The sequence below is a fragment of the Myxocyprinus asiaticus genome, chromosome 24 (genome assembly GCF_019703515.2).
Source record: "Myxocyprinus asiaticus isolate MX2 ecotype Aquarium Trade chromosome 24, UBuf_Myxa_2, whole genome shotgun sequence".
Classification (NCBI taxonomy): domain Eukaryota; kingdom Metazoa; phylum Chordata; class Actinopteri; order Cypriniformes; family Catostomidae; genus Myxocyprinus; species Myxocyprinus asiaticus.
This window is the reverse complement of record NC_059367.1, coordinates 5,553,281-5,565,750: the sequence shown is the minus strand read 5'-3', so window position 1 is coordinate 5,565,750 and position 12,470 is coordinate 5,553,281. Positions and strand designations below refer to the sequence as shown.

At 35.4% G+C, this 12,470-nt stretch overlaps 1 protein-coding gene across 1 annotated transcript in view; it reads left to right on the top strand.

The window, feature by feature from the left end:
• LOC127415412 (dedicator of cytokinesis protein 5-like) overlaps nucleotides 1-12,470 on the top strand; it is an 87,360-nt gene that overhangs the window by 53,819 nt on the left and 21,071 nt on the right. The window contains exons 30-42 of the mRNA XM_051654114.1: nucleotides 1,807-1,907; nucleotides 1,995-2,053; nucleotides 2,284-2,438; nucleotides 3,298-3,383; nucleotides 3,980-4,136; nucleotides 4,595-4,635; nucleotides 4,727-4,817; nucleotides 5,617-5,736; nucleotides 6,410-6,499; nucleotides 8,481-8,585; nucleotides 9,557-9,698; nucleotides 11,130-11,211; nucleotides 12,104-12,188. Coding sequence (XP_051510074.1) covers nucleotides 1,807-1,907; nucleotides 1,995-2,053; nucleotides 2,284-2,438; nucleotides 3,298-3,383; nucleotides 3,980-4,136; nucleotides 4,595-4,635; nucleotides 4,727-4,817; nucleotides 5,617-5,736; nucleotides 6,410-6,499; nucleotides 8,481-8,585; nucleotides 9,557-9,698; nucleotides 11,130-11,211; nucleotides 12,104-12,188 — 1,314 coding nt within the window. The remainder of the gene's footprint in view (nucleotides 1-1,806; nucleotides 1,908-1,994; nucleotides 2,054-2,283; nucleotides 2,439-3,297; nucleotides 3,384-3,979; nucleotides 4,137-4,594; nucleotides 4,636-4,726; nucleotides 4,818-5,616; nucleotides 5,737-6,409; nucleotides 6,500-8,480; nucleotides 8,586-9,556; nucleotides 9,699-11,129; nucleotides 11,212-12,103; nucleotides 12,189-12,470) is intronic.

The window sequence follows — 12,470 nt, the reverse complement described above, 5'->3', positions numbered from 1 at the left end:
GTGCTCATGATTTCCTACATATATTGCAAAATTACAATTCATGTCTTTAGGAGTTAAACATTTTTAAGGAGGAAAAAATTACTGAGTGCACCTTTAAGTGTACATTGCCAATGCATTATTAGACACTATACATACAGATTGAATTCTAAAGTTTAATTTGCTGAAGTTTAAAATCTCAAAACTGTTATTTTCTCTGGATGCCGTTCAGTCTCTGTGGCGCACCTGCTGGAACTCTCGCACAGATTCGCTTATGACACTGGTACAGATGACAATGTGTGAGTGTTTTCAGGCGATGCGAAGAGATGCTGTAGCTTGCCTAAATCTCTCCCACACCTGGCTCACCGCTTGCGGCTGAAGTCTCCATTTTCCATACAGTAAATCATCTCCTGTGTTTATTATGCCTGGTACATGCGTTGCGCGTAATGAATAAGCACGCACTGCTCCACACAATCAGTTTCTTTGCTAGGATGTGCAGTCAAGTCGAATGTGTACCACATGGAAATCTGCACTACCGGTCAAAAGTTTTGAAACGCTTGACTGAAATGTTTCACATGATCTTAAAAATCTTTTGATCTGAAGGCGTATGCTTAAATGTTTGAAATTAGTTTTGTAGACAAAAATATAATTGTGCCACAATATTAATTTATTTCATTATAAAACTAAAATTTTATTAAAAAAAAAAAGTTTTTGAAATTGATGACTTGGACCAAATAATAAAGAAAAGCAGCCAATAAGTGCCCAACATAGATGGGAACTCCTTCAATACAGTTTAAAAAGCATCCCAGGGTGATACCTCAAGAAGTTGGTTGAGAAAATGTCAAGAGTACATGTCTGCAAATTCTAGGCAAAGGGTGACTACTTTGAAGATGCTAAAATATAACACAGTTTTGATTTATTTTGGATTTTATTTAGTCACAATTTAATTCCCATAGTTCCATTTATGTTATTCCATAGTTTTGATGACTTTACTATTATTGTAAAATGTGAAAAAAAAAAAAAAAAGTCAACTATTAATTGCAGAAATGAATGCGTAACTTTACCAGCCTAAATAAAAATGTATGATATGACCCCTTTTCTGTTTTTTCTGTTTGGTTGTGCATGATCACAACTTTAATAATCTGTTTGGTTGTGTTTGATCACAACGTTAATAATGTCTATGCAAGAAAGCCATGAAATGTGTTTTTGCCATAAATATTTAACCATATGTTACAATAGGATAAACGTTAGGGAACTTTTAGTGTATGAACAGATTTCCTATTGATGTTGTATGCTCTTATGTAAGACGCTGTTATGATACTCATCTGTACTCTCATTTTGTACTCACTGGAAACTTCTAGCAACAGTGTTATAGATATTTCCCAATCACCTTAACTTTCTGTTGCTTGGTTACCATTCGTCCAATGCCTATGCATGCAGAGAGAATATTTCACCCGTTAGACTTCAGTCAATTTAAAAAGCAAACACATTGTTGTATATTGATACAAACTTATTGCCTAAATAATCAAAGCATGGCTGTGCCTTTCTCAGCTGTGGTCTGTGGCCAAAACACAACAAAGGTTTTAAAGCAGGATCCATTATTTTAGGCAGAAAATCCAAGTTGTCTACTTGCACTGTGTTAGTAGAATGAAGAACGGCTCTTGAAAAGAGTTAATCGTTAAATAGTTATTTTTCTAAATCCCTAACCCTAAGTATCAAATTTAAGCACATAACTTGTCCTGCAACATTTTGCATGTTGTTTTCAAGTCCATTTACCACTCAAGAAATAATTTTGTTGTGATGTTTTTGCTGTTTTTTTTTCCCCATTAGCTTTGGAACAACTACTTTCACTTGATTGTTGCTTTCCTTACCCACAAGTCATTGCAGCTGGAGTCATTCTCTCTCGAGAAACGAAACAAAATTCTCAACAAGTGAGTAAAAAATCTGCAGTCCTAAAGTCACAATATTTGAGGTTGAAGTGTCTTAATTTAATTGTGTTTCTAAATTTTTGTATACAGGTACGGGGACATGCGGAAAAGCATCGGCTTTAAGCTTGGAGATATGTGGTTCAATCTTGGTAAAAGCTTTTTCCTTTACCTTTTAGAGACAAGTATGAACGTGGACGAGTGTAGAAAGTTATTTTACAGAATATACTAAGAAGCCACATGTTGTTAAAATTGGTTTTATACAGAATAACGTAACTACAGTCCTGTTTTTCTTTAATGGCTGAGGTGAAGTGCTTGAGGAAATGTTTTAATCATCAAAGAAGAGTTTTTGAACATCATTGGATGTTTTTATGACTTCCAGGTCCACATAAGATGAAGTTTATCCCTGCGATGGTGGGACCAATCCTGGAGGCAACGTTAGTCCCTGAGCCTGACCTGAGGAAAGCCACCATCCCCATTTTCTTCGACATGATGCAGTGTGAACACCATTGTAGTGCCAACCACACCTTTCAGAAGGTGAGGGATTTATCTGTGCCAGTTGTATTACGATTATAGATTCATTAACTTAAAGCATAACACTTAGCTGGAACTGGGCTTTAGGGGGATGGGAAAGTACAAACTATGTTTAAAAACCTACTTTGCTGTCTACCTAGGCAACACATGTAGGCATCATAGGTGTCCTCCTGACGCAAAGACTGTAGGCAGCCAAATCATGCTGCCTGATAATATACTCTGTTTTGGTCAAAATTAAATGCAGCACCGAAATTGACAGAGTAGTTAAAATATGTGTGTGCACTAGAGCTGGAAGTTGTGGAAAATTACACTTAATAAAAGCTGCTCTGACCACATAAACAATGCTGGTTTTATATTTTGCACTTAATGACCTGCTTTTTAATAAACTCTTTATTTTTTAATGTACTGTTGGAAATTATATGTATTCTCACACAAATAAATATAAAATGGATTCAAATCTAAATGCATCTGAAGTATTGTAAAGAATATAAAGTATGCAGTGTTGTGAAAAAACCCAATTGCGATATAAACTGATATATGATTGTACTGGCGTAGCCTTGGTGTGTGTGCTATGTATTTAGTATCATCAAGCTCTGATAATTATCACCTGGTGTTTCAGTTGTAAACAAACCAAAAATCTGGGCTGATGAGGTTGTATGTTGAACCTAGCTATCATTGATCCATTTGTTTATCACCATTGTGCCGAATACTCCTGGATGAATTATCCTTGTAAAAAGTGCACTGTTAGTTTTTTGGATAAACCTAGAGCTAAAGAGCGAATTAAATGCAATACTTCTGTGATGAAATGTAGGCCCCCGATGATACTTCCGAAAGTTTGATTAAGTATTTATGTATGTTGCAGTTTGAGAATGAGCTAATCACAAAACTAGACCAGGAGGTCGAAGGAGGCCGCGGCGATGAACAATACAAAATTCTTCTGGAGAAAACGTAAGATCTTGTGCTGCCTCTGTCTCTTATGAAACAGCATATTCATTCCCAATGCATTTGATTCCAGATTCACTTTTCACTATGGTCAGAATCGACCATCAGTGACACTTAAAAGGCGGTTCTGTATCAATGTGTTGTGTTTGGAACAGCATACTACACTCCTTTCTACTAATTATTTGATTGCACTGCCAAAAGTTAAAATATTTTTACACAAAATTGAATTTAAAAAGGCACAATAATTGTTTATTTCCAAAATGAGATCTGAACGTGGTGAGGTCATGTGACAACGTTTATAATTGAATAATGCTTATTGTTTCACTTAGTAGTTTGAAAGTATAGTAGGTTATAGCTATGGTTGTAATACAGTATAGCTGTTAAGAATTCTGCCTTAGTCATCCATAGTTTTTTTGAAAGATAAAACACCTTCTTCAATCATGGGATGATTCATGAACCATTGAAATATGCCAATATGTGTCGATCATTGAATGAGCTTGTTTGGTTGTATTCCGGTATTTTTATGTTAGATACTGTGTGTGTGTGTGTGAGTGTGTGTGTGTGTTTATTTTTATCTCTGTGTGTGTGTGTGTTGTGTTCAGGCTGTTGGAGCACTGTCGGAGGCACATGTACCTGTCTCAGCCCGGTGAAGCATTGGCTCTGCTCTTGAGCAGTCTACTGGAGAACTTGCTGGCCTACCGCACCATCAACCATGATGAAAGCCCTGAACTCCGCATGAGCTGCACTGTCAATGTCTTGGTGAGAATTAGAACTCAAAGTCACTGTTAAAAAAATCCTTCATATAATTTTCTCATCCTGCTGAAAAGACCAGCATAATGCCCAAGCTGGTTTATGCTGGTTTGGTGCTGGTGTTGCTGATGGACCAGCATAGCCATGAGGTTTACCAGCAAAACTTGGCATGGTACAGTATTTGCTTTGAAGCTGATTGTCCAACGAAGTCGAACTAGTTAAGTAGTTAAGAACCAAAAACACAACATATTCTGATCATAAACTGAAAAACACAACATATACTGTTCTTATACATCCAAAACACAATATACTAAATACTGGTCTTATACATTCAAAACACATTATATACTGGTCTTATACATCCGAAACACTATATATACTGGTCGTATACCTAATAAAACAAGCGAATTTTTTTTTAAATACTTTAATAATATCAAATCTCTGTATCTTCTCTTCCATATCCACAGAACTTTTACAAAGAAAAGAAAAGGGAGGATATTTATATCCGGTAAGTGTGCCAAATGATTGAAGGTTAATGACTAGTAGCACACAAACCCACATATGAATTGTTGTCCATATGTTTTGTGACCTGTCATTAGGTATTTGTACAAGCTGCGTGACCTACATCTGGATTGTGAGAACTACACAGAAGCTGCCTACACCCTGCTGTTGCACGCAGAACTGTTGGAGGTCTGGTCTTAAAATTATTAGCCTGAGCTGCACATTCCATAAAATAAGGGCCACTTTTGCCAGAGATTTGTGCAGAAAGATTAAATTTGTATAATATACAATACATCAGTGTTAATGCTGCTTTGGTCTTATACATTTCTTATTTCCCTATATATAGTGGTGGACTGATAGGGTTTTTTTAATGGCTGATACCAATATTTATGGAACAGGGTGGCTGATGGCTAATATTATGCCAGTATATATAATATAATTGAAATATTCTCAAATATGCTAAAATTAAATAAACACCTATTTTACACATTTATTTTACACATTTACTCAAAATATACTAAATATATATTTTTTGTCAATCGCGTGATGTCAGTCGCGTGATGCTCGTTATTTTGTCTGGATCATTATTTAAGTTATTTAAAAAAATAAAAAAAAAACATTTACAATGCAGTTCACACAAAACAATTTGTTGACTATGATGAAGTCATTTTTATATTTTTTTCTTGGGGTTACAGTCAAAATGTAGTGTAGTGTAACCGTCCGGAGACAGTAAACAAGAAAAATAAAAGTTTCATTAAAAGCTGAAATTCTTGTTAAAAATAAATAAAATAAAAATAAGCAGTTTGGAATGATTTTTTATTGTTATTTCTTTTGTTCTTTTTTTTTTATTGTTATTGTTATTTCTTCTCTTTTTCAGTATGCAGCTAAAAGTTGCATCATAGTTTGGTGATTAGCAGTGCCATGCTAATGCATTAGTGTAATCAGAATGACAGAATTTTGCAATCTATCTATCTCTTTCTCTCTCTAGTGGTCAGACAAGCCATGTGCACCCCACCTGATCCCACGGGATGGAGCTCAGGGTTGGACCCAACAGGAGCTGAAGGAAAGACTTTTTCATGACATCATGTGCTATTTGGACAAGGGCAAAGTATGTATTTAGTATAGAAATGAATCAGCTTGAATTTAAAGGCTCTTATATGCTATGCTATATCACACACTGTTGCTTTAGAATACTACAGCTGTAAAGAGCAAAAAAGAGCTATAGAATGCATTTCAAAGTGCTTTCATGCCAATGTTTAACCACTTTAAGGTGAAGTGTGTTTTTCTGGTGTTAAAATAATTTATTTTATCACAGCTTAATGGGCAAAGACTTCTCATAGACTTGCATTGAAAGAGAGACACAAGCCATATATAGGGACAAGAATATCATAGAGATTTTAAATTATTTTTTAAATTCCATGTGGTGCCACTAGTGGAGCAAAAATTGTACTTAACCTTCGAAATTGCAGTTTTCAGTAGAGTTGCACCAGTGTATCGCCGGTAACATCTGTGTAAGTTAAGAACATTCAAAAAATTTATATATTTACCAATTTAATTAATAATTAATTTTACAGCGATTTGAAACAAGGTAGCATAAAAAAGCAGAACCACCAAACTATTGTTATCGGTATCAGAATATGTTGTTCTAAATAGTCAGATATTGGTATTTGCACATATATTTTGTATCAGAAAACGAGAAACAACAAAAATAGCATATGTGTTACCATTAACATACCTTTTCATTTATTACCCAGACCTTGAGGCTGTTTGTTTGTTCACAGATGTGGGAGAAGGCCATCGAGATGGCCAAGCAGCTTGTTAAACTGCACGAGGACCAAATGTTTGATTTCTTGGAGCTCGGTCAGCTACTGGTAAGACGGACATGACAGAATTCCCTCCTGTTTCTTTGTTAATGTGATCTGAAGGTAACACATTGACAAGCCACAGAGCAACCTCCCATGTGCTTCTGCCAAGACATGAGACGCTCTGTGATGTGCCAACATTTTAGTGACACAAACATCAGTCTCGTCTCAATTCACACGCTGCATATTTATTCATGTTCTCGGCTGGTAATCCATAACCTTGTCTAGTGTCTACTGGGTAGTGGCCATCACTCTGCAAGGAAATAAACATGGCAATTTGCAGGCTAGAGGAGGAAGGAAATAGTGGTGAGATAACAGCTACTGTAGAAGTTATACACTCTCCTCTCTGTTCTCCCTTTGGCTCTGTGAAGTTTGCACTCTAGCAGCTGACTTCAGTTACACCGGAGGACTTTGCTGTTAGTGCCGCTGAATTGGGAGGACAACAACGGCAAACTATTCCATATCCTGCAGTGTATGAAATGTGCCCTTTGTTAGTTTTCTGTTAGTTTTTTCCTTCATTGCCTCAACTGATTGAAAATTATTGTGCAATTACATATGGTACACTATCAAATAGCATTGCTTGTGTGTTTCTGTGTGCTTGTGTATTGCTTGTAGGTAAAATTCAAATACCTACCCACATGACTTTCTTTCGTCCATGGAACACAAAAATAAGATGTTTTAAGAATGCTTACGTTGCTTTTTTCTTATTGAACTTATTGCACTATATTCCAAGTCTTTAGAAGACATACTATAACTTTTTGTGAGGAGCCGACAAAGATTTTAGTAATTATTAACTAAAAACCCTCCGTTGTAGGTCTCAAATCATTCTCTATATTTATTAAAACTAGGGCTGTCGATTTAACGCATTAATTCAGTGCAATTAATTATATAAAAAATAACGCATTAAAAAATGTAATGCAATTAATCATGTCCATGGACCGTAATTCAAGCGTGGAGTACCACCTGTTTTCTCCAGGGGGCAGTAAGCGAAACTCACTGTAAAACAGACAAAGAACAAACCACACATACCGAGAGCAGACAACACAAGATGAGAACACATTTTTGTGTACAAACACAGCTTGATCGAGCACAAATCCGAAGGCAGGGATCTCAAGACGGGGTTTTCTGAGTTTCAAACTTCGTTTAACTTGACACAGTGACCTAAAAACGGTATGTTTATGATGCGACGCAACCGAGACGCCCCAAAAGCATCCGTCTGACGGAAGTATACATTAATTGGTCCTTAGACAAGCCCTATAATAAATTTTGGACTGATTGACAAATTCAGTTGCAAAATGGATTGCTGTGAACTGTAGGCCAATGACAGGCTTGTGTTCAGTAATATGGAAATAAACAATATATTGCATTCTGAAGCCACTTTTTGTGTTGTCTTTTTTAATGCCTGTGTGCCTAAATAATGTAATGCATTTTAATTTTCTGTATTATTATTTTATTTACAGTTATTTAATAATTATGTATTGAATTATTTTTATTTGAGGGGATTTCACAGCAAATATTTATGTATGCGATTAATTCGATTAATTAATCGGCATACCATGTATTTAATTAGATTAAAAATTGTAATCGATTGACAGCCCTCATTAAAATATGTAACGTGAAGTTTGAATAAATCCGGATTCAGGAATGAGATTTAACTGTTAAGGCACAGGGGAAGATTATCAGCAAATAACAATGTACATTTCTGTGAAAGCTGTCACATGGCTTCAGGAAAGTTGGAATATAGCGCACAAGTTTTATGGTCTTTTTTTTTTTTTGTCCTTTTGGGAGCTTGACGGCCCCAGTCGTCATTCACTTTCATTGCGTTCCTTTGGTGTTCTATGGAAGAAGGAAAGTCATACAGGTCTGCAACATCATGAGTGTGAGTAAATGATGATAGAATTTTAATTTTTTTGGGGGGGGTGGGGGGGTTCCTTTTAATGCTTGACTTTTTAATGCCTTATGTAAATGTCATATCTGATTTTCTACACAGAAACAGCAGGCACAGTATTATGAGAACATCATGCATGCTATGAGACCTCAGCCTGAATATTTCGCAGTGGGATATTACGGTCAGGGTTTCCCTTCCTTCCTCAGGGTGAGTAAATTGGGCCACTGTTGCCCAATTTTGCCTTTTTAATGGCTTTAATGGAACCGGATACAATATTCAAATGGCAAGTTTGAGAATTATTTCCCCACTTGGTGCACTAATATAAAATTTTCTATTGTTTATGTGGTGTAAAATTGCTAAACTATGGATAAATCAGTGATACAAACATGCAGGCAGGGCCAGTTTTTGGCATTTCAACAGCAACACTAAACTAAAACAGATATTCTGATTAGTAATATAAAACTCTCCCCAAAGAGCTCTCAGAGTAATTGGGTTTTTAACAAGAAAGGGTTTTCACAGTCAGGGGTTTGGTGCCACACTCTTAGAGATACAAGTGCATTTTAGAAATTTAAAGAATATAAAAGCCCTCTTCAGTTATTATTAATTATTTGTACCTGATTTTAAGCCATGAAAATTGCTTGAATAAGGAAATAACTTTTATTAGCTATGAGATGTATATGACATATATAAGATATGAATGACCTTTAGAGCGCAAGAGTAGGATTCCTAAGTAAAATTCCTATTTATTTTCTCAGTAGCAAAATAGATTTTTTTTGAAACAATAACACATAAACCTTTAAATGCATACCTAACATGAACTTTGAGGTTAAGTGAAGATATACATTTCTGTAGATGCCGTAAATCATTGTGATTTCAACTTAGTTTTTGATTGACAAATTCCCGTTAAGAACTACACTGTCCATAATCCCGAAGGAAGAGCCATCAGTTAGACAAGTCACTGTTAGCATGGAAATTGGTTGGTTTGGTTCAAGATTTTGAAATCTCCATGAAGAAAACAAATGGGTAAAATACTTCAGAACCAAAGCTGATCTGTTTCTGCACTTTGGTGTTATCAAGTTTTATGTAGCATATAATATAATCAGTCTTACTATGCTTCTTATTTCATATGATGCTAAAAATAATCCATCCTCCAACTGAACACCATCTGTCCAAAACAGAACAAAATGTTCATTTACCGTGGTAAAGAGTACGAGTGGCTGGAGGACTTTAGCTTAAAACTGATGTCACAGTTTCCCAATGCTGTGAAGATGACCAGCACATCGCCCCCTGGTGACAACATCTGTAACTCACCCGGACAGCGTATCCTTGACTCTTAATTTAATAAACAGGCTACTGTTGTTTATAGGCTGGAAGAAGACAAGCACAAAGTTTTGCAAAAGCTCTTGGTGGGCTGAATTCAGTTGAAGATGTAGAGCTAAGGTTTTTATGTGGTTTAGTCTATAAAATGTAAGGTTAAAAGAAATGTGTTGGGTTTTTCCTGGGTCAGAAATGCTCTTCGGTTGGAGATTAACTACACTGTCATCCACATGTGCAAAGTTGTTTTGTTTATACAATTGCAACTAAATATTTCAGCAATGCAAAATACGCAACTTTCAGCTAAAGTCACCTTTCTTTAAGCTAATTTGCCCAAATTGTTTGGTTAAATTTTCCTTATTAAAATCCCCTGAAAGGGTTACTTTAAGCTTAAAAAAAAAAAAAAAAAAAAAAAACTTTAGATACAACAAACAAATCAACTATAAATATATATCTAGTCATGCTATGACTTTCTCACCTTTTTCACCTCATTAGTTTGCACACTTGCAAAGGATGTTCTCTTGTAATGCTCTCTTATTGTTTGCCTTCAAATATTTGTAATTCCATTTCAGTTAGAATATTTAATTTAGCCCTTTATCCATTGTTTGTACATTAAGTTCAAATGTATCTAATTGGTAATAAATGTAGGGCATGATCTACTGTGTACAGTACAGTATAACTGCTGAGACTGTCATTTTGCTCGCTTTAAAAGAATGTTCTGGGTTAAAGTCAAGCTCAATCAACAGTATTTGTAGCATAATGTTTACCATAATTACCACTAAGAATAATTCTGACTCGCCCCTTGTTTATTATAAATTAAACAGTTAGGCGCTCACAATGGAAGTGAACTGGGCCAGTCCATAAATGTTAAAATACACAAAAGTATAGCCACAAGACAGAAGCATTTTACAACATAAACATGATGTTAATGTGATGACATTTCTTACTACCTTATCTGTGTAAACTTACAGTATATCCAATATTACAACTTTGTTGTCATGACAGTGACACCATGTAATCCCAGTATTGGATAAAACTTTACACAAATAAGGTCAGTAAGCGATTTTATAACACCAAAATCATGTTAACATGTATAATGTTTATGTTTTGTGGCTATATGTTTGAAACAGTGTGTATGTATGTTTGAATGTTTATGGACTGGCCCCATTCACTTCTATTGTCAGAGCCTTATGCTAATCGCAATTTTTGTGTATATATATATATATTTTTTTTTTTTTTTTTTTTAATTATTTTTTTTAGCTGTCTTTATACATCCACTAAAAATCACCTTGACCACAGTCATTGAAACATTGCTCAGAAAAGTGAAATTAATTTTGAGAAAAGCTGCATTATCATTTGTTTGCAGATGACACCTGGTCAAATATTTCATGGGTCCAGAATGTGTTCGGTATTCTAGCCTTAACTGATTCTCCACAGATATTCAGTGTTTCACAGTGAAGCCGGTGCTCAACTTACCTCTGCAGTTCAAGGACAAGGGGCTTCCTGAACAAATCCTCAAGTATGTGTCAACACAGCTGTCGTGATTGAAATGTCTAAAAAATAATGTGCACGTAGATCTTATTACAGTGCTTACAAGGCAGCGGTCTGGTTTAACCAACATTGTAGTTAAGAGTTTGTTCTAAGCGCTTAACCCTAAGTATTAAATAGCGAGCATGCCAAAAATGAAAATTCTGTCATCATATAGTGTATTTTCACACTGAACTGTATTTGCATACTGAATTGTAATTGATAATTGATAATCTATAGCAGCCCTTATGCGGCATGTCATTTACGTAGGACTAAAACCTAAACTTACCTACAACTTTAACCCAATTCTTTTATTGCTTTGCAAGTACTGGTATTCCCTTTAGAAAATACATATCTAGTTTACCTGCTGTCTAGTCATTTTATTTGTATAGCGCTATTCACAACACACATCGTTTTAAAGCAGCTTTACAGAAAATCATGCATTAACAGTCAATGAAACTGTAATATTTATAAAGTCTTAGAGTCATCATTGTGTATGGTATAAAAATGAACCTAGTGAGGAAGCCGAAGGCGACTGTGGCAAGGAACACAAAACTCCAAAAGATGTTGATTAACTGAGAAAAATAACCTTGGGAGAAACCAGGCTCACTGTGGGGGCCAGTTCCCCTCTGGCTAACAGCATGAATATAATGACAATATTACTTACATATGTGCAGTGCAAGTCATGGCTTAAAATGAGTAAACTAAGTAAATGTTAAGGGTCAGTGTTTAAACAAAGATTTTGTATGAACTTTAAGATTAATGACTTTGAAGTCCATCCTGGATTAACTGCAGAAGTTCACATAGATGCATTGTCCTTTGTTAGTTGGCTGATGAAGGCTTCTGTTGGCAATTCATTGATAGTCTATGCTGTCTTTTCTCAGTTACTATCGGACGAACGAGGTGGACAAGTTCCAGTATTCAAGACCATTTAGGAAAGGAGAAAAAGATCCTGACAACGAGTTTGCCGTGAGTTTTGTATTTATTGTATGGTTTGATTTATTTACAATATAGGGTGTGGGAAAAAGCTGATTAATCCTCTGATGTTTTTCTTGGATGGATGGATGGCTGGATGTACATTTTGTCACATTGTTGACACCATTTACACATATTGAGCATAGCTTCTCTCGGCTGAAGCTATTCTGCATTTTGAACAAATAACATATTACAACAAAGCACTTGATGGAGTCATTGATGGTTTTCATTATGATCATTTGTGAAAATATCAGGAAAGGAAAAAACTGCTAAAAA